This window comes from Copadichromis virginalis, linkage group LG14 (assembly GCF_057382275.1).
Source record: "Copadichromis virginalis isolate Kocher_CV1m ecotype Utaka linkage group LG14, C_Virginalis_male_GT1.1, whole genome shotgun sequence".
In the NCBI taxonomy this organism is placed as follows: Eukaryota; Metazoa; Chordata; class Actinopteri; order Cichliformes; family Cichlidae; genus Copadichromis; species Copadichromis virginalis.
The window spans coordinates 23970863-23996111 of record NC_140631.1 but is presented as its reverse complement, the minus strand read 5'-3'; the positions used below and the strand labels follow the sequence as shown (position 1 = coordinate 23996111).

The window sequence follows — 25249 nt, the reverse complement described above, 5'->3', positions numbered from 1 at the left end:
GACAATGACATTAAGGTTGGCTTTTTACTTTTTGGACAAGCAGGCCTAGTCTTTTTGAGAGTTTAAAGTCTTTGGTTCCACTGTATTCTGATACATAGTCTTCTACTTTACTACTGGCATGTCTGTGCAGGTCTAAATCCTAAGAGCTGCCTTTAATGTGTTTAATTTATTTATGATTCTTAGTTTTAACTACAAAAATATTTGTCTTTAGTGTTTCTAAGATGCCATCTTTTGTTTCCTTTTCAGAATTTTTCCACGGGAGTTGGTCAAGATTACGACAACCCCAGAGTCAAACCTTCTGTCTCAGCCAACGCCATTTATGCACTGGCAAACAGGTACGTTTCAGTGCTGCTGAAAGCATCTCAGTGGAGTGGATCTTGTCTTTCCTGAATCACTGACATGCTCTTTGCTTACTTGCAATCCACAAAGCTGTACAAATTACCTTGTTTGAAGTTGATTTATACTCAGTACCTTTTTTAAGGATCATTTTACATAATATAAATGGTGCTTAATAAATAATATTCTTGGATCTGACTGCAGAGCGTCCCCAGCTACAGCCAGGCCAGCAGGAGGAGATGAAGGACATGACAGTGATGATGAGTACATGATCCCCTCTTCTCGGCCCGTTCTGCTCCCCATCCCGACTCCACTCATGGGGGAGACCCCACCAATCCCAAGACCCCCACAGCCCGTGTCAGCAGTCCCGACACAGACCCAGGCCTCTGCACTGAACACACGGTACTCAGGCCTTTCTATTACTCTCTCGCAGCACATAAGAAAAATAAACTGTCACTATTGATTTATTTTTGCTTTTGGCCTTGCAGGCTGATTCTGGACGATGTACCTCATTCACTCCAAATGTATGAAGCCATGTTCAACGCCCAGCCCAGGTCACAACAAGCGAGAGATTCAGGTATTTGTGACCCACTAATCTCAGCTGGGCTTTGTGGGGCGGGGCCGTGTGCAGTGTTCAGGGCAATTCTCTTTCACGTAATACTTTGAATATGCAAAAATCTTACGTTTTAATCAGACAAGCCTCATCTGGATTTTCTGAAGTTTTATTTATTTGCTAAAACAACCACTGCACATCCTGGGAATAAACACCTCTGTATTGACATAAATGTGACTTATACTTCTGACTGCACTTGTGAGTTATCTGAAACTGTTTTAGACAATGTTAACCTGTTTAATTTCATCTGGTTAAGGTCTCAAGCATGTATTAAACTTTTAATCTCTCTGTTTGATGTCATATTCTGATTTCCGTTCAGACTATTCAGATTTGCCCCCTCAACCAGTGAGTAACGGTCCCAGAGACCATGAGGCTGACGACGGGGAAGAGGAGGAGAACGGCTACGACTTCCCAAAACCCCGACTGCCTTTGCCTCCCGCCCGACGGACCCTTTCAGAAATGGGGGGGTCTTTGTCTTCATCTTCTTCATCCTCCTCATTATGCGCTGCAGCAGCTTTCAATCGTCTTTCTCTAGATGCGGATGCTGGAGCGACAGCGCGTAAGTTTAACAGTTTATTGATTTAAAAAAGTGTTTTTTTTGTTTTGTTTTTTTTCTCTTTACTATGATTTCGGTTCTTTATCAATAAACATACCCATGCTTGCCACAGCTGATTTTAATGTTGTATTTCTACTTGCATTTCATCTGTTATTCAGCTTATCCTGCTTAAAAATGGACTTCTACTAAGTGCTTTGACATTTTAAATGTTTTAAAAGTTTTTTACGTCTGGGACAGCAGCTGCAGGGAAACTGCCTGTCTCTTAAAATCACTTGTATATAGCAATTTTATAACTACAGCCTTCACGTCCTTTCTGGCTCAAAATCAGCAAAAACTGCTGATGAATCAATAACTCGACGTCCAAAAGTTCTTTGACCAGATCACAGCCTGAAAAGTCAGCTAAAGCATTTTGCTTCCTGGTCTGGGGCCAAACATAATGCAGATTTTCCAGAAGCTCTCTGGAGTTAATATTAGACTCAGCTCTGGACTTTGATTGTCATGGATTGATTTCTTTTACTGCACATCATCTGCATTTGTGGGTGCGTGCAGATTCAAAGAAAAGTAAAGACCAGTAATTACAGAGAGCTGTTTCGTTACATTAGTGACCTTAAAATAGTTTTTTTTTTTTTTTTTTTTTTTAAATCCAAAGCGATGTCCTCAGAATGGTGGAAACAACCTGATGTGGGATGACCTGCTGTGTCATCAGAAACCCGTAGTGACCACACAGACGTCTTCCTCCAAAGACTGCGAGGAGCTAACACAGCAGTACTTGCCTCAGCAGACACAACACGGTGTGAAGAAAGAAGTTAAAGCAGAGAGTAGATAAAGGGAGCAGTGTTTTAGATGACTTAGGAGAGACTCCATGTTAGAAGCACCACCTCTGAGTTTAAGTGTTCAGGTGGTTGCTGATGAGACTGTGTTCATTATGTCCTGGCCTCTGTTGTGACTTGACATTTACTGCTGGAGGATGATTGCAGTGTCTGATTGTTCCCATCTTCAGTCCTCATGTCTAAGGATCAATGAGTGCTCACACAGTCTGATTAACTCTGAGATTCGAGCTTATGACTGGTTTATTGAAAGCCACTACACTGGAAAGGACATCAAATGTGTGTTAAGATAAAAAGTTCATAGCTTACCTCAGTGATCAAGATCCTTTGTTCCACATTATTTTCACATTATTTCCAGTAGTTTTATTTTCTGTCTTTGACCCACACTGGCTGTTATGTTTAAAACTAGTTTATGTTGGTTGTCATTCCACCAAAGCCAGACCCTTTGATTTCACTCTTCCCATTTCCTCAGCCTTCCCAGATCCAATGGAGGCACCAGAGAGACCTCCAAAGCCCCTTCCCAGACGAATCAATTCCGAGCGCCGGGCCAGCCCAGTCCCCCCCACTCCGCTCGGCGGCGGGGCAACAGGAGGAGAAGCCAACCCGCAAATCAGTAGCGAGATCGAGCACCTAATGAGTCAGGGATACACTCAGCACGACATCCAGAAAGCACTGATGATTGCACAGAACAATATCGAGATGGCCAAGAACATCCTGCGCGAATTTGTCTCCATTCCCTCTACCGCGCACATTCTCACATAGCACATCCTCCCGCCTCTCTCCTGTTTGCTCTCTTTTGCCTAGCTTGGCCCAGCCTGGTTTGGTTTAGGCTGGCATAGACCAGCCCGAAACCCAAAGCCACTGCCTGCAGCACTAGCTCCAGTGCTGGCTGACACCCTACGCCCCTGTGGATTTTTAACTGGCTGTTACTCCAGCAAGCTCGCAGTGTCTCGGGACTCTCGCCCTGCACTCCACACGCTTTCACAGTGTCTGGCCTTCTTTGAACTGCTGCAGCCGGCCTCTTAGTTTTCAACAACATCTCCGCAGGACTCATCCCGTGCGGAGCAACGACAAATAATGGAACGCCGTATAATTGCAAGGCTTCTGTAGGAATGTCGGAGAGATGGATTCTTATCCTTTCATTTTGAAGCCTCTTGCTGAAAATGTAACCAACACCTCACAAAGAAAACTAAAATGTATGTCTATATGAAAATTTAATATATGAGTAAATATATATTAAATGTGTGTAATATATACAGTACGTGCATATATAGTATGTGAAAATGATCGCAGCTTTGAGGGTCACGGTTGGTACAGGCGAAAAAAGCGCAGATGGGACCAGGTTAAAGAGTCGGTTGGGGGATTTCTGTAACTGGGTGAGGACGAGTCGGGGTGTCTTCCTCACCCAGGTTTGTTGGTCAGCAGCAGTTTGGGGGGGGAAAGAAAAAGAAAAAAAAAAAAAAAACATGCCGCAGAGCTTCTTCATTTGGAATTCAGTCTGTTATGGCCTTCGATTAACTGTTGCTTTGGTACTTTTTTTTTGTTTTAGAAACTGCTTGTTTTGTCATGTTGTTGTTTTTTGTTTTTTTTCAAAGTAGCATGAAGATGGTTTCAGGTCGTGTGTGTGTGTGTGTGTGTGTGTGTGTGTGTGTGTGTGTGTGTGTCAGTGTCAGTCAGACCTACACCTCATGGCCTGCTCTTAACACGAACCCCTGTTCCTGTACATCATGAATGTGGAATTACACTCGGTGTACTCAAGACTCGTGCTCTGTAAACGTACTACTGCTCGAACTTGTGTGTCAGGGCCCAGTGTAGCTGTAGAGCCTGGCAGTGAGATTAGAGGACGTACTAATGTTGACGCCCCTGCAGTACCAGACAGGCTGAACGCTTTTTTTCTTTTTTTTTTTTTATCATCATCATTATTATTTTTGACTAACTTCTTAGGCTGACTGGTTCAGATTTCTATCTCCAGCTCAGTCCGGTGTTACAAAAACAACAACAAAAAAGTCATTGATTTTACTTTGATAATATATTATTGTAATATCATAAATATTGTTATTATAATTAATTCAGAAGTGCTTCACTGCTGCTACTGTTGTTAGTGCTAAACAATTAAGACTTCAATGTACAATTGTGAATATTGTGTTTAACCGTCTTTAAAGTGACAGTATCATGTGTTTCTCTAGTCTGTAATGTAGCATACTTGAAAGTACAAGCGACTTGTGAGCACACAGCTCTATCAGGTCGCAAATCTTCAGTGTTTTTCTTTTCTGTTTTTCTTAACATATATATAAATATAAAATATACTCTGTAAGTGGAATCTGTAGAGGAACAGAAATATCACAAGCAAAATGTTCTGGGAATGGAAACCAGACGTTTTGCAACAGATTCAAGCTTCTCTTTCACATCGGTTTCCTTCCTCTGTAGGAGTTCGTCCTGCTGAAAGGGAGCGACTGCCGAGGCTTTTTAATCGTAGGCTCATGGGTTTGTTGGCGCACCCCTCCAAGTCTACAGAAAATCAGTGTTTGGGCTGACTGTAAGAGCTAACTCAGGAATAATAATGTATGTCTGAACAAGTGGTGTTCACCCTGTCTGTCAAAAAAAAAAAAAAAAACCCCAGAAGAGACTCATATTGGCATAGACAGCAGCTCACCTGTCCAGCTGTCTGTTCATCCAGGTGACATGTAGCCAAAAGTTTCCGCGTAATGAAGTCACACAAGTTTTTTTAATTACTCATTTTGGTTTGTCATAAGTTGCACATTAGTGTTTTGTTTTTTTTAAGATTATTTCCAGTGTTTGCAGGTCTATAAAGACAGCAGCTTCATTTCCAGGTACTAATTACAAATGCATTATGAGGAATTCATCCAAGCAGCTTCTAGGTACACTGACTGAACCTCTCCCAGCATATGAAGAATGTTTTTTTTGGGGGGGGGGGTTTCACCCACCCTGGGAGTGTGTGCATCGTGTAAGTCAGCCCTGTCTTATTCTGGGTGTCTCTGCATGTTGACTGGAAGCTTTGTGCTGTCTCGCCCTCTTTTATTTCATTTTGGGGTCTTTTTTTACTCTTCCTAGTTGCCTTGAGAAACTTCTTGAATGATGTTTAATGGACAGGAAGCTCCCCTCATATCATCAATACTGTACCAGTGTGTGTTTATATATTAAGAATGGCATGTCATTGTCTTGTATTATTTACCATTGTTTTTGTTTTTGCACATTATACCAGTTTGTGCTTTGATACTGTCACTCTAAAGAAAAGCAAATTGTATAGAGTTAGATATGAAAAGAGGAAGAAAATGGCTGTTATATTTCATTTTGCATTCCTGTACATGTATTTTGTTCCAAAGGATTTGTTTACTTATGTGAATAATTCAGTGAGCAGTGCCATATGTTTTTGTTTTTTAGATGTTTTTTGGAAGAGCGTTTGTTGGTATAGATGTGTACCTGTTGGTCTCCGAAGGCAAAATGATGCGGTATTGCTTGTGTTAATCTGTCCTCTATGCTTCTTCAGCCTCATCAGGCCTCAGACTCTGAGCTTGATGCTAACCAGGGGTATTTCAGTTATCTGCCAGAAGAGGGAGCTGTTGTTCCACACGGCTGCATTGCTTCTCAACAGTAAAAAGCTTCTTTTTTTTTTTTTTTTATTTTAAAGGTTTTTAAAGCTCATATCAATTTGGAAGTATGCACAGTGCTGTTAATAAAATGACAAGCAAAAGCCTTCAGGTGTCTCTTTCCTCTGTTTACACATATATTCATATTTAGCTTTGTATTCCTTAACCCTTGTGTGGTGTTCATATTTTTGTTACTCAGCCAGTGTTCATGGGTGTGGTGGACCCGCTAGAGTTTTGGCTTTCCAAATTAACACTATCAAACAATTTTATGTTAAATTACACAACAGATGTTTATTTCATCCCAATTACAAGACATATGAACAGCAAACATGGTTAATTTTTTCCCTTTACCTTTGTTAGATCACATTTATGAATTAATGTGCTTCTCGTTTTTGTTTTTTTTTGTGGGTTTTTTTTTTCATAAAATGTTATAAAAAAATAAATCCGTTATAATCAAGTGGAGTGAGTGGAAAGACACAACGCATTTACACGTGAAGCAATATGTTTCACAACTAAATGGGATCAGCTGCTCATCAATGGTGACATTAGGCCCAGGGTTGTAAAACAGGGGGAGGTGGTGCACACACTTATCCCACACTGTCCTGATGGCAGCTAGCTTGTCTCTCTGCCGTCGAGCTGGTCTGTCGTCTCTGTTATCAAAACAGATAATCCTGGAAATTTTGTGGAAATTTTCCAGAGACATTGATGCACGGAAAGGTTCTTGCCGGTTTCTGCATCCCACAGGGATTCTGTGGATTCCCCTTCGGACCTGAAAACTCCTGCAAGGATAAGAACCCCAAAGTAGGCCTTTGGGGTTCTTAGATGAATTTGGTCCATCTCCTTCCACCTCTCTCCAAAAACACACCTTCCTTCTAGATTACTGCAATCCAGAATAATTTTCTGGATGGAATCTGGGATGAAAAGCTCAAATGAAGACTTGATGTCCTGCACATGAGTAACTGTCAGCCATGTTGGCCCTGGCTTATCACAGTAACAGCTCTGCAGGGTGGCTCATTTCTTGGGCAAGAAGACCAATCAATTTCACCAGTTATTGACATCCATATTTCTTCACCTGCTGTCTGGTGGGCTTGTTCTGGTCCTGGAGCTGGCTGCTGATGGGGTACTCGTCTTTGTTTTGTTACTAAATGGTGCTCAACCTCATCCTCTTCTTCAAAGTCACTGTCAGACTCTGAATTTTCAGAAATGTGAAATATTCTGAAACCTCTTTGTCAACATCATCATCAGAAGCCCCTCTCTCTTCCAAAATCAATTGGATGGCCCTCGCAGCAGATAATCTTTTGTCACCTTGATCAGTTGTGATAAAGAACCACATCGGCAAAGTCTTATTTATAGTATTATGCCCCTAATTTGCAGGTGGGACAGGGTATGAGAAAATAAAATTTGGATCCCTCAAGAAAGAGGGTAAAATGTGCGGGAATGTAAGAGCAGACGGTGTTGATAGTTGAATTTTCAACAATGTTGCAACTTTGTGCGGGAGCGGGACGGGAAGAAAACACTATCAGCAGCACCAGAAAGGAGGAGGACAGAGTGTGGGAACACAGGACCTACACTTTCAACACTTTTATTAGACCTGGGTCCAGTGGACCCGAACACCTTGTATGTAATGTAAATGCGTGGGGGGAGGTACAGTATGAGGTCATTGAAAATTAGTTCGGATTTATGTTCTTCACAGAAAATAAGCCAAAGCCAATGAATTTCAGGTTAAAAAATATTAACTGTTTAATTTTTCTTTTGAAAAAAACTGAAAACGGGTCTCACAGACCCGAACACCATACAAGGGTTAAAACAAAACAAAAAAAAAACTAAAACTGGGGGGGGGGAAGTCATTTCCCGTGTGTAGCTCCAGTCAGAGTGCACAAGCTTCAGTGATTTTCTTGACTCGGCTGCCATTTGGCAATAACTTTTTAAGGTAAAACTAAATAGAAATTTGAATTTCATCCTTTGGCTCAGGCAGGAGTGGCTGAGAAGACTCTAAACAAGTTAACAGCAAAGCAGATGAAACTGAAAAAGAGCAGTGAGTGATCAGAACTGCAGACCGATTCGGTGCTTTGGTGCCATTTTAATAGTTGATACTCTTGCATTTTCCATTGTGATGCATTTGGTAATTGCATTAAAACCCAAAATGTGATTTGGCTGCCCGACCAGTAGATCACATGACCAATCATCAAATAAAACTTCAATGTAACCTAATAAACTTGCCTACTGTTTGTAAAGGGACTGCTAAGGATAATCTGCTTATTCATGCCTGCTTTGGTGTGGATGTTAGAAGTAGGCACTTTATAGGCATCCACTGTCCATGAACTCCCCTTTTAAATTCATTCAGATACTAATCGGTGTATATTTCTTTGATAGAACCCCTTGACTTAAAAACAGAGTCGCACATTACTCATTTAATGCTGGAAATTTAATTCACGCCATGTTCAGCAGCTATATGTTTTTAGTTGTGTGCACAAATGCCACACTGTCATGTTTAGCAGACCTACTGTGCAATACCTACAACTCATATTACTAATGTTCATTAACAATAATATTTGACTATTTGCCAGTTATCTGTGAGACAACATCCAAGGAAAAAAATATATATATTTTTGGTAAAACCAGTAAAGAACAATTTCTATTTCTACCTAAAATTCACAAGGCTCATTATTTAAAGTGGACCTGTTATATTTAGTTTCTGCCTCCACATTTTTATTATTAGAGGAGAACTGAATGACTCCCTGCTCAAAATTATCCTCATTTACATCAAGTTGCACTTTGTTCATCAAGAACAAGGGTGTCGAACTCATTTTGACCAGTTAAATTTGCTCTTTCCGTCAGTGTAAAGAAGTTTATTGCACATTTAATCCACAAGAAATTTTAATATAAGAAAAGAATTGCAATTATAATAAAACATGTCCGTTATTCTACATGATTTAGCCACAATGCTCCTTTGGGCTTATATTTTATCTTAATGCTGGTATCTCAAGACTGTCCTATATTTATAAAATGGAAACATTTAGTCGATTGACAGTATGTCTGTGTACCTGAAATGATCGTTATGTGCTTCCAGTATCAATCATTCTCCAGATTGTTCTTGACAAACTTCAGTCTGGCCTGAAAGTGTAATTTGAGTTTTTCTTGGGCTGAAAACTCGCAGTGCATCGCTGTGCAGGGCTCCAGTGATGTCTTTATCTTCCTACCTCTGTCAGGCTCGTCCTGTACTCTGTGGCTCTCTTTGAATTTTTTTGATGACACTTCCCAGTGGTACCTTTTATATAACCGATTTCTTTTGTTTTTAAGCATGATATTTTCTCAAGTGACAGCTCAAACCCATCCTAATGATTTTACACTGTGTGTAAATTGGAAGGTAACCAAGTTTTAACTTGTTTTTAAAGGTTTTGACCATTACAGAGTAGAGGCACAGCAGTGATTTGTAGTATGGCTAAATAAAAAAGGTCATATTTTTATGTCAGCAGACACATTTCCAGTTATGTTCATTTAACAGTCCATTTTTATTTGGTAGAATTTCACAAAAAAAACTACAAACAATCAGATTTGTTAAATATGTTATAATGTCTTCAGTGATATTATAACACATTTTATCTTTCAGTCTTTAAAAAGGCATTATACATTGAACAGTGGTCACACGCATCAACAGCAGAAACAAAACAGAGGCTTAACTGTCTTCAAACATGATTTGCATATGCGGAGTCACAGTCAGTCCCCTCTTCTCAGTAGTGAAGTCTAGTCTAGTTACCGAAATGAAAAAGAAAGGCTCTGGTTACATTTAAATGAGGAGTGGTTGATGTTTTAAGGCATCAAGGCTGAGGGGCATTCTCATGCCTCTCTGGGACACAACAGTTTTCAACAGTGTTTCAAGTTTTGCTCGATACATGAATTTCTTCATTCGTCACACAGGAATGTCTTTTTCTTATAAAGAAGGAAACATCATGCCGTGAACCCATGTGTATTCACCAAACACCAATACTCTCCAAGTTTAAAATTTCAAAAGAAATGATTACAGAAGTGAAGCATGTCATGAACGTATAGAACGATGAAAGATGGTGGCTCCTTCCACAACAACAAAGCCTGCATGAATCACCAAAGAAATCAGTGCGCTGAACATTAAATATAACAATAAAAAAATGGCTTCGAATGTAGATTCTAAGGCATCGGTCGTTTATAACTGGACTGCATAACATAGTCAGATTTGTTCACCTGCCTCACAAAATGACTAGTTAATATACTTTATACTCCGCAGGTTGTGTGAAAGTTGAGTGTTAGAGGAATAGATATCAAAATAATGTGAAAGGTACGCGATTCAAATTTTTCTTTCAGAGCCAATATTTGGTGAAGCTGTGAACTGGCTGTAGAGGTGAGGCATCGCTAGAGCTACAAAAACAATTCAGTGTAAAGACAAAATAATAAAAACAAAATATCTACTTAAACTCTCCTTGCTATCTTCCTTAAAAAACACAAAACCCCACCACACTATCTTGTCTTGCTTTTTTCTCTTTTCCCCCACATTGTGTTACTTTAAATAAAGAAATATATACATAGATAATAATATGTACATTAGCTCAGCTGTTTCAGGCTGCTCTTCGGTGACTGAAGGGGCTTGAGGTGATGCTTTTTGGGGTATAAAAATAGTCCCTTGTCGGCTTTGTGCTCTAATTATTGTTCTGTGGACTATCAGCAGTACACTGTGAGGAGAACCTGCGGCATTCCTTGGGGTTGAAGGGAGATTTCTTAGTTCTGAAATGAAACTTTCCAACCTTCTTCATTAAAGCTCGAGATGCATTCCAACAGAGGAGCTGGCACGTAAAGGGCAGAAAGAGAAAAAGCCATAGCTTGGAATAACTTCATTTGTCCTGATAGTCACGATTGGAATAAAAAGCTGTGGGTGCTTGAAGGCAGCAGCGGGGCCTGAGGCTGAGAGGGGAGAACGGGAGCAGCCGTCGGTGTGTCACCTCCTCACTTTCACGCGTGCAGACGCTCATCGGTCTTTACTGCAGAGAGCAAACAATCACAAAAGAGAAAGTTTGGGTGGGGTACTGGTAAGTTTGATATTCAGTAGAAAGACTATTCGATTTAGCGAGTTCAGTTCAGGATCAGATATGTACTTGGTCATTTGGTTGTTGCTTTTCTCCGTTGACCCCAAGGAGAATCGCCTCCTCTGTGTTGTCGCTTTTCATCTCCACCACAATGTTATCTTTGCTGGACTTCCTCTTACTGCTGCAGGGTCAAGAACAAGCCATAGTTATAACTGAACCTATCTGAAGCTTTATGCATTGTACCTGCTCACATAACAGGGGGCGTCACTTCGTGTGTCCTTTAAAGCCACACAAAAAATAATAAAATGAGTATATATATGTACACATTCATCAGTAAGTGTATTGATTTTACCATGTACTCCCAGTGCTGCTGAATATTTCTGGAAATCACAACTGCACATTAAAAAAAACTTTAAACTTCATCCATGAAGGGTCTGGGACTGACAGCCACCGTGTTTTTTAAGCATTTTCTGCTTCATGTGTGTAAACATGAATGTTTGTATTACTGTAATTTTACAGCATGGCTTTGGTAGTGTTACGAAGACACAGGTTTATTACTAAAGTACTTCTGGCAGGTGTATCACTAATATCACAAAATTCAAATTATGCCTGCAACGATCGATCGAGTAATTCGAGGGATTCAATTATAGCAAAAGAAAAGCGAACTTTATAGCTGCTCCATCCACTGCTTTGTTTTACACAGAGAAAAATCTGCAGTAAACTTCATCAAATTGATGATGATGAGATGATGAGATAGCCTTTATTTGTCAGTTGCAGGTATTTTGCCCACAACCGAGTTGTATTAAAATGTGCAGATGATCTATGTTTAAACGAACCATGTCTGATACCATGTTTAAACGAACGGCAGCCGCCCTTTTTACATGGAGGCGATACCTGCAGCAAACAGGGGTGAGTCTACACGGGGGGGAATAGGGTGTAATAGACCCATTGATTTTTTTTAAAGTCTTTCATAACATTTTTCAGACTGAAAGTGAAATAATATAAAATATTGCGTTAATATTTAAAAATATAAAACAAAAGCTTTTTTTCACAAGCCAACAGAAATGTACACGGGCCAGTAAAGGTAAATTTTTTATGCCTTAGTTTGGATTTCATACATATCTTATTTTATTGACTTCAACTGTACTTGAGATTATTTATATTTTTTGCATTTAAGAAAATGTTTTCTTTAGTAATTAAATTTAATATAGCAGGTCATCAAAGGCTTGTTTTCTTTCATATTTTTCTGACACGTTTGCATTAAAACATTTCAATTTCTAAAATGGAAACCAATGAGCAGTTCGTTTAGAAAAACCTGTGTTTTTTTATTGCTCATATTAATTATTGCTCAGAAAAGTATTTCTTATCTGACTACTGGATCAATCAATTGAATAATTGATAGATTACTCAGTTACTAAAATAATTGTTACCTACAGCCCTAAATTAAATATCACTTTTTACCAGAGAGCAACCTTTACACACTCTGGCTTTAGGAACAACACACCTCACAACTTTAACATTTAATGTTTTATGTTATTAAGTGCACTTTTGAATCAACTGTGAACACAAACTGTATCTAAAAGATGGATATAGACACCCTAGTTGTCGCCCCCTGCAGGCTATTAGAGAGAATGCAGCTTAAGGCACTTCCTGACTGGCTTCTCCTTTTAGACACTTTTATATCAAAGGGTCATCTATCATCTGTCTGCTTTCCCAGGAGTTTGGCTGCTAGTCTTTTCTTTTCATCACTTCCTTTTTCCCATGCTGTAAAACTCAATGCAGACATCATTGTTCTAGTCCAATCATCTTTCTGCCAATCAGCCTCCACTCTGCATACCTTAAATTGCCCTGCTCATCTCCCTTGTGCAATCAACCTCTTCCCCATCGCTGCCTCACACAAGTCACTCAACCTAAGCCTAGACCAGGGGTGGGCAACTCCAGGCCTCGAGGGTCGGTGTCCTGCAGGTTTTAGATATCACCCTGGGTCAACACACCTGAATCAAATTATTAGTTCATTACCAGGCCTCTGTAGAACTTCAATACATGTTGAGGAGGTAATTTAACCATTTAAATCAGCTGTATTGGATCAAGGACACATCTAAAACCTGCAGGACACTGGTCCTCAAGGCCAGGAGTTGCCCACCCCTGGTCTAGACTCTGGGGGGTTCTGCCCTAATTCCTATCACTGCTGGGATTTCATTCGGCTGTGATGGGCCATCGGAGTCTAATCACAACATAGCATAACTGAATTTTCTACATCGATGCATCATGTTCAGTTCTTTCTAATGGTCTAGAACTACAATACTGTGATACAGTCCAGCCATAAAATCACATTTTAATGTCTCCTTATGTGGACACATTGTGTGTTTATGCATGGAACTGCTGTCATTGCACTTACAAGTCTTGCTTGCCAGATCGGCCGCAGATCCTGCCCTTCTTGTACAGGAAATAGAGCACGCTTCCCAAGATAGCCAGAAGGAAGATGGCGATGATGATGATTGCGATAACAAAACCTTTGCTCTCTATTGGAGAAGAAGCACAAAACACCCACAGCTTTACTTACTGCACCCGGATTTTGGAATAGAATGAGAGCAGGAGACAGGAGAGTCTGATACAGGTGGAGATACAGTTTGCAATGCGCCTAAAGAGAGTGTGGCAGTAGCATCATTCAGGTGACCCTGAAAGATAAAGAAACGAAGTGGCTGTTTATCAGGGCTGCAGGAGCAGCAGTGCTTTTACAACATGCGCAGGAAGAGGTGAAGATGATGAACAACCCAATGACGCTTTGATGTTTTGTTCATCACCAGGGAGGGTTCTCGTGAAAGCTAGGAGGCGAGAGAGCGAGAAGTGTGCTCACAGAGAAGTGGAAGGAAGGCGGTAGAGAATCTGCAACAGCAGAGTGATGTACAAACCTTTCTTGATATTTGGTGATTTGGTGGGCGTTTGAACTGAGAAAAACCAAATGAACACAGGAATCAGTGGGCATATGCACATAAATACTTCATATAATACTCAAACACAGTTTAGATCAGGGACACGTGGCCCACTTTGATCTTAAGTGGGCTGGACCAGTGAAATGCCTCTTTCACATTTAATCTCCGAGATGTCTTACATATGCAGTTTCAACATTCAGATTTTCAATGACAAACGTTTAAATGACAAATGTTTAAAATTGCAGAGAAAGATCTGGCAGTTGATTGCCCAGTGATATGAATGGCAATGGAAGCGGTCTTTATGAATAGGAAAAGCTGTAAAACTTGAAAATACAGTTAAAAGTTCAAAAGCTCCTCCTTTCAAAGTTGTCCATTGGGCCAGATTGAAGTCTTTGCTGTGTCAGCTCTGGCCTGCGGGCTTATGGTTGACACCCCAGGTTTGTGTTGCTGATGTTCAGCAGAGTCCTGAATAAATGTTTTATTTCAGAGGATCTTATCAGTGTTTTGAATCGAAACATCAACTTTGATATGCAAACTGCGGTCAGCAGCAGAAGAGTCATTTTCCAGAGGGGCCCTGTTTAATCCCGTTTATCAACGCTTTGGGAGGAACGTGGACTCAGAGCAGTTTTCCTCTGAGGGGCTGAAAATTTCCTGGTGTGACATATAAACAGAGAGCAGACACAGAAAAACACAAAGCAGGACCCATAATGGGAGTCAGGAGACTCACTCTGAGTGCATTTAAAGCATCGGCTTTAAATGCACTCAATGATGAGAGTCACAATGATGCATGTACGTGTGTGAACCTTTCTCTTTTTATTTCCACATCATTTGCAAGCATGCCTTCATTCTCAAACTTTAAGACTACATTAAAACAAAACGTCTACATTTATAATAACCCAACACGCAGAACAGCAGTCGTGACAATAAATTAATAATTAAGACACCCTGTGACAACAACAAACCTCACTTTTAATGACCTATCTATCATACCACAGCGGTAACTAAGGCCTGCAGGTGTTTCTGAGTTTGCATCACGCCTCCTTGCTCTTATCCTTTCTTTCTGACTTACAGAAAAAAAACTGCCCCACAAGACTAAATAAAAGAAAGTCTGGAGACTCTGAATTTGCTGGTTATAAGCTTTCAATTCAATCAGTTCCATTCAGTTTTATTTATTTATTGCCAATTCACAACAACGGTCGTCTCAAGGCACTTGATTCTGCAAAGTAAAGAGCCAACAATCAGCAACAGCCACCTGCCGTGACTGGGTGTAGGCTGAACGGGAAGAATAGAGGGGAAAAAGAACGGGAGAACATAGAGAGGGTAGACAAAAGTTACAGCATGCAGCAGTGGCACATAAATGCATCAGGAGTGAAAAAAGGTGTGTGGAGAAGATCAAGCCCTATCTAAACTTTAACAAAAAGATTAATCCTAATGTGAAAATGATGGAGGGCGTCTGTCTCCTGAATCCAAACTGGGAGCTTTTTGATAAATGAACTACCTATTTCTGTCAACCAAGTTTAATTATGCATTTTGTAGCTGATTTAATTGCACGGTGGTCTTACCTGGGTCATTGACATAGTTAGTTGATGTGTTTTGTGTAACTGAAAGCAGGCAGAGGCACAGAGAGGAGGTTATTTGGGTCACTACACAGGGGCGCACATTTAACATCACAGAGGTTAACAGTGTCAAAAGGTCTGTATAGGTTCTCAGTCATCAAGGACATGCGAGCTATGAGTTCTTAAAAAGAAGGCAAATGGACTTGTGTAGCTTCACATCTCATCCAAGAGGCTTCTTCAGTTCTGAAACAACTGGCAGAGATTTAAACCCCACTGGGAATTGTCTCCTTGGAGGTTGAAATACCTGGGAAAGGATATCAAGACTGTGTGCCAATTTATTTAGAACTGAAGAAGCCTCTTGGATCAGAGTCGAAATGTCTTCCCAAACCTAAAGAAGTCCAATTGCTCTTTTTAAGCACTTAAGACATCAGTGTGAAAAAACAACAACACAGTGAGGAATATGAAAAATCACAGACAACACATTACAACACTTGGCAAAGCTCAGCATCTTTAGATCAAAGTCAAAACACACAGAGACATGGATGTGAACGGGGGGGACACGAGTAAAAGGGAAAAGTGAGGGGACTTTAATTTATACAGCAACAGTTCTTCAAGGTGGTTTATGTAGGACCCAACAGTGCTAGAGAGAAAACCTCAACATCAGAGGATTCCCCATTAGCACTCGGCAACAGTGGGAAGGAAGAACTCCTTTTTAACAGGAAAAGGTGCAAATGCAGCCAGTAAGTTCAAAGAGAAGAGAAAAAAGAGAGAGAACAAAACACAAGCTACAGGAGAGAACTGACAAAACTTAATAACATGCATTAGAGACATATTACGGGAGAAATGCTCAGTGCATCATGGGAGGTCTACCAGCAGCCTAAATCTATTGCATCATGAATAAGGGATGTCTCAGGGTTCACCAGATCCAGCCATAACTATAAGCTTTATTAAAAATAAATGTTTGAAGCCTCGTCTTAAAATGAAATAAAGCCTCATAGCGGATTTGAGTTCCATGTCAAAAATCAGGCACAGCAGAATGACTGTGATCTTACCGGTGTCATTGATAAAGGTAATGTTTGTTGATGGTATGGTAGTATTGGTAGTTGATGTGTTGTATATAACTGAAAGCAGGTAGAGAGGATGCGACTTCTGTTATCACACAGGGGTGCACATTAAACATCACACGGGTTAACAGTGACAACAACACAGAGTGAAATACAATCACTGACAACATGTTGGAGCGTTGTTTTAACTCAGCCACATTGGAACGTATTTATTTTTGCCATGTTTTAAGGTCATGCCAAAGCATCTCCATCTGAATTCAGTCTGTACTTTAAGTAGTCCGATCCTAAAGCTTCACCGTGTGAGTCATTCAGAGGTGGACTTGCTGGTGTGCTCTGGATCATGGTCCTGCTGTATAACCCAGTTGCTCTTAAAAACTGCATGTTGTTCTTACTATTTTTGTCTAACATTAAAATTTGTTCGCTGATTTGAAACATTTGATAAAAATATACTTAAAATAAATCTAGAAGGACAAAATACGGTTTCAGAGCAGTGTACACAGACATATTCAGTTCAATTTTAACAACAATAATATACAAAAAAATGCCAGTGATCAGATTCTCCATGAATAAACACTTGGCAACAGTGACATGTGGCAGTACCAGGCTCAGGGAAAGGCAGCCGGTGGGAGGGAAAAAAGAGAAAAAAGGGGAGAACAAAACACAAACTACAGAAAAGAGTTGACAAACATTAATAACATGCAGCAGTGACAGATAAAGACACGGGGAAGGATAAAAGGGGATTGAAGAAAAAATGTTCAGCGCATTGTGGAAGGTCTATCAGCAGCCTAAAATTATTGCAGCATAACTAAGAGATGGTTCAGGGTGACCAGATCCAGCCATAACTATAAGCTTTATTAAAAATAAATGTTTGAAGCCTCATCTTAAAATGAAATAGAGCTCTACAGCGGATTTGATTTCCATGTTAAAAAAAACAAAAAACAGGCACAGCAGAGTAATCGTGATCTTACCTGTGTCATCGGTTATAGTATTGGTTGATGTGGTAGTGGTGGCTGTTGGTGTGGTGTGTACAACTAAAAACAGTTAGACGCACAGACAGGAGGTCATGTTTGTTACTACACAGGGGTACACACTAAACAGCACAGGTACAAAATGACAGCAACAACACAGAGTGAAATATTCACAGTCACAACAACAGGTTACGGCACTTGGCAGAGCTTAGGCCATTTAGATGAAGAGAAAACCCAACAATAAGAGGATTGCCTATGAGCAAGCATTTGGTGACAGTGGGAAAGAAGAACTCCTTTTTAACAGGAAGACTGCCAGCAGAAACCGGCTCAGGGAGGGGCAGCCAGTGAGTGTAAAGAAAGAGAAAAGAAGGAGAGCATGAAGAGCCAAGAACAGAACACAAAGTATAAGATATAAGACAGACAAAAATCAATAGCATGCAGTAGTTACATATAAACACACAGGGAATGAACAGAATGTAGAAATGCTCAGTGCATCATGGGAGTAACATTAGTCTCAGCCGATAGCAGCACAAGTAAGGCATGGTTCATGGTCGCCAGTTCCAGTTATAATTATGAGCTTTTTCAAAAGGAAATGTTTGAAGCCTCGTGGTAAAAACAGAGAGTGTGCCTGTCTCGCAAATTCGAGCTGGGAGCTTTCTGACAAGTTAGAAATCTCTCTTTCCCAGTCAAATTTAATTTTGCATTTAGCAGCTGGTTTCATTTGCATGATGAAAAACAGGCACAGCAGTGTAACTGTGGTCTTACCTGTGTCACTGGATATAGTAGTGGTTGATCGTGTGGTAGTGCTGATTGTTGGCATGGAAGTGATTGTTGTTAATGTGGTGTTTAAAACTAAAAGCAGGTAGAGGCACAGAAAGGACGTCATTTTGTTATTTACACATGGGTGCCCGTTAAACGACATGTGGGTTACCAGGGTGAAGAATGTGAAAAACAACAACAAAAAATATAAAGATTGAACAATCACAGACAAGACGTTACATCATGTGGCAAAACTCAAGACCTTTAGATGAAAATGAATAGAGACATGAGGGGGGAGGGACATAGGTAAAAGTGGCAAGTGAGGAGAACAAATAAAAACATGCAGGCATGTTCGGTTCGTTTTTATGTAAAGTGCTATTTCACAACAGTCGCCTTAATATTAGAGAGAACAACCCAACAATGAGAGGATTCCCTTTGAGCAAACACTTGGCGACAGAGGGAAGGAAGAACTCCCCCGTGGTCAGAATGGAGGGTGAATGGAAAGAGAAGAGAAAAAAATAGGGAGACAAAACTTTGGAAGAGAAATGACTAAAGTTAATGACATGCAGTACTGACATATAAACATATCAGGAGTGAAAAGAGGGGAGTGGAAAAGACCTGGTCAGTGGACCTCATGAAGTCCACCAACAGCCTGAGCCTACAGCAGGATAACTGAGGACTTTTCCAGGATCACCTGTTTTATGAACAAGGCTCGAAGCCAAATCTTAAAAGCAGAGTCTGTCTCCTGAACCTGCTGTTTACCAATATTTCATAGATGAAGGCCTTTATGTCTAGCTTAATTAACTGATTTTTGTCATGTCGTTTGATAAATACAACTCAACATCATCTGCGTAGCAGAGACATGTAGACACAGAAGAACTCCATAAGTAACTTTTCCATGTAAGAAAGAATCCTTGTTTGTATTAATAGCTGGAACAGAAAACTAACAGAAATATATGATTCAAACAAAAGCAGTGGATTTCGTCGAATGCAGTGGTGTCCGTAGAAAAATCTTGTGATCAGCCATCTATGATGAGCCATCTGCGCTAAGATGAACTCTAAACTCTGTGACGAACCTGACTGAACTACTAACTACAAAGATTGCAGAAAGGAAGCACAGGCTGCATGAACTCACTGGTTTTGATGTTGAACTCCACCACTTTAGAGCCAAAGTCATTGCTGGCATTGCAGAAAACTTTCACATTGGAGGTGATCTTGAAAGTGACCACACTCTGAGTGCCATCTTCAGTCTCTGTTTGCAATGCATTTAGGTTCTGCAAAAAGGACAGTTAAAGACAGAAATAGAAAAGTAGATCCAAGAGCAAACAGGTGAGAAGACAGTTGAGCACAATATTGATATGGACTTCCAAAGACTAAAGGTTTGCATGCCCATCATCATCGTGAAGGTAAACTAGACATTAGCTAGTATTAGCTCTGTCAGTCCAATCAAATTTATTTCTAACTCTGTAAAATCCAACCAGTAGTGGCGCAACGGATCACTGTTGATCCGTGATCAGAACCGAAGATTCGAAAAAGAAAAAAAATATGTGTATGGTGGGCGTGGTCAGTCTGTCTGCAATAGTCATGGCCAACGCTAGCACTCCAAGTGAAAGAGCAGAGGAGTTTGCGGCATTTAAGCAGCCCTTTGCTGCCTAATCTGACCGTGCTAAAGCTGTTACAAAAGCTATTACAAAAGCTACTGGGGTGTTTATAGCTCCAGACATGAGGCCCTATTCCATTGTGCAAAACAAGGGGTTTAAACATATGATAAACGTGCTTGAGCCACGCTATGATATCCCGTTGCGTGTCCACTTCAGTGACAAGATCGTTCCAAGCATGTATGAGCAGGAAAAGTCAGGCATCTTCTGTTGCCCTAACTACAGATGGGTGGACCTCCAGGGCAACGGAAAGCTACGTGACCGTGACCGCTCATTATATCACAGCGGAGTGGTAGATACAAAGCCCTGTACTGCCCTATATAGCACCTAATTTGTTTTTTATATAATTGCGTGGAATGAGTATTGAGTTGAATGTTCTTTAATGGGCAAAAAAATTAATTTTTCTTGTCTTGTTTCGTTTTTTGCTGATCCGAAAATTGATCCGATCCGTGACTTAAAACCGTGATCTGATCCAAACCGTGAGTTTATTGATCCATTGCACCACTACCAACCAGTGCTGCTTAAATCAGTGAGAATCTGATGTGATGTCAGCTAAATGATAATGTTAGCATGCTAATGCTAATTAACCATTTTTACCATTTTGCTCTAGAACGTTAGCATGCTTTAGTGCTTTTAGCACTAAACAACTGCATAACTGAGGCTGATGGACATATCTAACACACACTTTTAATCATAAAACAAATCACTGCACAAAATATCTCGAGGCACAAAATGTCCGGTAGTTGTTGAAACATTTTGTTCAATTTTCCTGCATCTGTATTGCTAATCTGTTCAGAACTTGCTGATTTGTGGTTACTAAGACTATTAAAACTGTTCAAAAGTGAAGACCATACTCTACTAATGTGAAGTCTCACCCACAGTCCACCAGCCAGCTCTTTTTTAATCGTGTGCCGTAAACGGCAAAATACCACAACAGTATTGAAAAGAAAATGCATTTAAGTTAAGTTTAAAATTCAAGTTAAAAATTGTGTTCTACTATTTGTCCCACTGGACGCATTTATCAAAATGGAGGTCCGGAGGACTTTGGATCAACCTGTTGAAGTCACAACTGGAATAAGCAGATCTCTGTTGCGGCTGTGACTAAGCCGAGAATGAGAAGCTTCCCTCTGCTGTACCTTCCCATCAGAAGTTGTCCACATAATTGTGGGAGCAGGAAACCCTGTGGCACTGCAGGTCAGATTAACAGTTGTCTCATAAGTCTCCACTTCTTGGACATCTGGCCCCAAAATCTGTGGCGAACCTGCAGAATGAGTAGCAAGAAATACAACCTTATGCAATAACTATGCAGTCACAAACTTTGGACATGGTCTCATTTAAAGAAAATACAACTCACCCTTAACATTGACTTGAAGTGTGCTGCTGGTTTTCATCCCCTCCATCTCAGGAACGGTCACAACGCACTTATACATCCCTGCTGTTTCTAACGTTGCGCTCTTCACACTCAAAGTGTTGCCTTTTGACACCAACTTTTCATTCTAGACAAAGGTGAACAAAAAAAGCTTGTTTGACTCAACACGTTTAAATGAGCATCTAAGTACTGGGTGAAATAGGTGTTAGAGGCCTCTAGTCAACCTAACTGCTGGTACGACTCTGCCACAGTGTGAAATGATTGTTTTCTAGGTGCATCTTACTTGTTACTGTTAGACAAGCAGTTGTATTGTATATATGTATGTATCTATGTAACCTTAAACCAGGTTGTGGATGTCTGGAGAGAAGACAGGGCATTGCAGCTGGCCTTCAGCTCCTCTCCTTCCATCACCGCAATGCTGTCTTTAGGCGTTATAACAGCAGATTCAAGGTCTGCACACACAGACAGAGAAACAAGGCATACAAGTCAAACAGAGAACCTACTGGTAAAATGTATTTGATGAAAAACTCATCCAGAGTAAAACACTTACAGTTAACCGACACCGTAGTACTCCCTGAGATCTCCTCAAAGTTATCCGTTTCCTCAAAGGTGCACTCATAAACTCCACCGTCTAAACGCTTCACATTAGTCCGCACCATTGTCTTGTTCTCCACAGAGTATTCACTCTGCAAAGTTCAAGATTAACTTTAATGTCCTCAAAGTGCTCAGGAAAACATCGAATTGCAACCATTTCCACATAAATGAGGAGTATGGAAGTGCTGATTTTCTTACATTTTGGTGCTTAATTGTGGTGATTGAGGATGGATAGTTGCCATTGTTATCGCAGCGAAGCTCAAGTGTGTCCCCTTCCTTGATTTTGCCCTTTGGTGACTCCACCCAAATATTTACTTCAGTGGGGAGATCTAAAACACAGAGAGATGAATTCAAGATTAAACTGCAAACCTGAACTATCCTTAAAAATAGGAAACTGAGGCCTGTCAAATCATCCATCCATCCATCTTCATCCGCTTTATCCGAGGCCGGGTCGCGGGGGCAGCAGCCTAAGCAAAGAGGCCCAGACCTCCCTCTCCCCAGCCACCTCCTCCAGCTTATCGGGGGGAATGCCAAGGCGTTCCCAGGCCAGCTGAGAGATATAATCTCTCCAGCGTGTCCTGGGTCTGCCCCGGGGCCTCCTCCCGGTGGGACATGCCTGGAACACCTCACCCAGGAGGCGCCCAGGGGGCATCCTTGTCAGATGCCCGAACCACCTCAGCTGGCTCCTTTCGATGTGGAGCAGCAGCTGCTCTACTCTGAGCCCCTCCCGGATGGCCGAACTTCTCACCCTATCTCTAAGGGAGAGGCCATCCACCCTTCGGAGGAAGCTCATTTCTGCCACTTGTATCCGCGATCTCGTTCTTTCGGTCACTACCCACAGCTCGTGGCCATAGGTGAGGGCAGGGACGTAGATCGACCGGTAAATTCAAAATTTACCGGCCTGTCAAATCAAATTAAGGAAAATGTTATTAGTATAATATCCTATAATACTTGAACAATAGTGTTATTTTAACTTAGTGAACTTCATGAGAAACTATAGCATCCATTTCCACTTCAAAATATCAAAACAGATCCATTAAGAAACTTCTTGTAGTTTGTTTCTAGTTTTTCTAGTTTGGTGTGCAAGAACATTGCATGAACTGGAAACCAAATGCAAGCCAGTTTGGTTTCAATTGGTGAAACTCACAGTATACAGTGATGCTAATGTGCTGACTCTCGGTCATCTTGGTCGCTCCAGGGACAAAGTAGATGACTTCGCAGTAGAACACTGCATCTTTGTGCTCCTTCTTAACTTTCATTGTCAGCTCACTCTGGACTGAGAAAAGACCACTCGATTCAATAGTGGTGCTGGAGGTTACAACCACCTCTGAAAGAAATAAAAATACTGTAAACATAAAAGAACAGGACAGACACAAACTGAAACAGCTAAGGCATTCCAGTTTTAAATATCAATCTGCCTTACCAGGTGGAGTATTGCGAAGCGGCATGTTGTTTCTGTACCAAGTAATATTTGGCTTTGGGTATCCGTTTTTGACCCTGCAAGACCCAATCTAGTGGGAGAGGGGGTAGGTAAGGAAATTCAAATGATAAAATTGCATCCTCGCATTTTGTAATTTTAGTCTTTGATGTTTGTGATCGCCAAAACCTTTTCACCTTGGATGGAGCTTCTTCATTTACTGATATCCCTGTTTCCACTGCCTCAATTGTAGGAAAGGTTGGTGATTCTGCACAAGACGTAAGAAAGGATAAGAACTAGAAAAGGAAGCATTTAGAAAGAAACAATCATAGATTCTGATAGCTAAAAATTTCAGAAATATTGTAACACTATAGGTATGTTAATACAGTGAGTTCCATAATTTGTTGGACAAAGACACAATCTCTGCCTCCGGACACAGTGGACTTTAAATCGAAAAATCCAAATGCGATTTGAAAGCAGTTTTTAATTTAAGAGGTTTTGCAAAGTAATTGGACCTAAATTGGACAAAAAAAAAGGTAATTGGCCAGGAAAACTGGTAAGCAGTTTCATGAACAGGTGAGGTCTGTTCCATCTTCTTTTGTTTTTCTTCCAAAGCAAATGAAGCAGATACAATATCTGAAGTTGATCCGTTAACTTGTAGCAGCAGCAGTAAGAAACATATGGAAAATATGGAGCAGCATACATTAAGAGAGGATACTGATGACTTGCTTAATGAAAACAACCGTTTCAGTGCGAGAGAGCAGACAGCATAGAAAATGCAATAAAAGCTTTCAGAGTCTTACTAAACACTTGGAGCTGGGTTCGTCCCTCTGCTTCCTCAGGTGTGAGAGTTTTGATGACACAGATAAACTCCAAGTTGTCCCTCACTCCCACATCTCTGATAGCCAGCACAGCAGCGGTTCCATTGACGTTCAAGCTGATCCGATGCGTGAACAGTGTGTTTTGTTCTGCAGCCTCATGCATTGGTTCCTTGTTGTAGATTCTCTGTCTCTCCTTATTAGGTAGCACCTAAAGGTCAGAGTTTACAGAATCAAACATCAATCAAACAGAGAAACGTGACACCCATCACACATCTGTGTGTTTCTGTGCACGTTAAGCTTCACCAAACTCACATAGAACCACTGTATGGTGGTGCCGCCCAGGCCCTCGTCAGTTGTAAACATGCAGGTGATCTGAGCCGTCTCTCCAGCCATTACCTCCACTTTGTCCTCCATGTTCACCTCCACTATGGCCCATGCTGAAAAAAATACAATAAATTACCCACCAACATATATATATTTTTAAAAGAACTGACCAGATTATTAAGCAATTCGGTGCTGCACGTACAACTATTATCTACTTAGCTTTAAACTGATCTCTTTTCAAAGTTCTCATTTAAAAGAGGACCGTTACACTCTGACTCACTGACATGCATTATTTTCACAGCTCTGTAGCTGTTGTGTAGCCAGCTGCTGTATGACAGTTAGTGGCACAGTCAGCCTTTATGCAAATATAGTTTAAAATGATATGACTGATTCAGCAAACCAGTATAATGCTGCAACAGGGAACCATCAAGCTTCATACCAGGACACACTTTATTCTTTCTGTCTAGCCAGTTAATATGAGTCCTTCCTTTAGTATCCAGCCTACCCCTCTCCCTGCTGTACGCCTAGCCTCCCAGTACTCCCACTACTCCCATGTACTTTCTTCACTACTTCCTGCCTACTTTAAATTTTCTCTACTAACATTCACTCTACCACCAAGTCTCCTTGTCCTCTTTCCTCTCTCCAAGGATACACCAAACAACTTCTTGGCAGAAAAGCATGTGTTAAATGGTAAAATGGTAAATGGCCTGCATTTGTATAGCGCTTTTCTAGTCCCTAAGGACCCCAAAGCGCTTCACACTACATTCAGTCATTCACCCATTCATACACTGG

General features: G+C 40.8%; 2 protein-coding genes across 10 annotated transcripts in view; one reads left to right on the top strand and one right to left on the bottom strand.

Annotated features, from left to right (window-relative positions):
• cbl (Cbl proto-oncogene) overlaps positions 1 to 6047 on the top strand; it is a 34331-nt gene extending 28284 nt beyond the window's left edge. Inside the window, exons 12-16 of one of the 2 annotated variants that reach the window (XM_085430044.1) lie at positions 247 to 335; positions 541 to 738; positions 825 to 913; positions 1269 to 1508; positions 2805 to 6047. In XM_085430044.1, the coding sequence (XP_085286170.1) occupies positions 247 to 335; positions 541 to 738; positions 825 to 913; positions 1269 to 1508; positions 2805 to 3094 (906 nt within the window). In that variant the 3' untranslated portion in view covers positions 3095 to 6047. Of the gene's footprint in view, positions 1 to 246; positions 336 to 540; positions 739 to 824; positions 914 to 1268; positions 1509 to 2154; positions 2266 to 2804 lie in introns of those variants that run through there. The other variant, XM_085430046.1, reaches the window with a different exon arrangement.
• Positions 6048 to 9428: 3381 nt separating this feature from the next.
• The window catches only part of mcamb (melanoma cell adhesion molecule b), a 44026-nt gene continuing 28205 nt past the window's right edge, over positions 9429 to 25249 (bottom strand). For 2 of the 8 annotated variants that reach the window (XM_085430036.1, XM_085430039.1), the window contains exons 2-19: positions 24446 to 24570; positions 24116 to 24341; positions 23510 to 23580; positions 23319 to 23406; positions 23043 to 23222; positions 22094 to 22224; positions 21852 to 21987; positions 21638 to 21753; positions 21287 to 21428; positions 21069 to 21193; positions 19410 to 19548; positions 18281 to 18367; positions 17516 to 17578; positions 16536 to 16604; positions 15490 to 15528; positions 13907 to 13942; positions 13393 to 13516; positions 10962 to 11175 (exon numbers count right to left, since the gene is read on the bottom strand). In XM_085430036.1, coding sequence (XP_085286162.1) covers positions 11052 to 11175; positions 13393 to 13516; positions 13907 to 13942; positions 15490 to 15528; positions 16536 to 16604; positions 17516 to 17578; positions 18281 to 18367; positions 19410 to 19548; positions 21069 to 21193; positions 21287 to 21428; positions 21638 to 21753; positions 21852 to 21987; positions 22094 to 22224; positions 23043 to 23222; positions 23319 to 23406; positions 23510 to 23580; positions 24116 to 24341; positions 24446 to 24570 — 2021 coding nt within the window. In that variant the 3' untranslated portion in view covers positions 10962 to 11051. The other 6 variants (XM_085430037.1, XM_085430040.1, XM_085430038.1 and 3 more) reach the window with 6 other exon arrangements.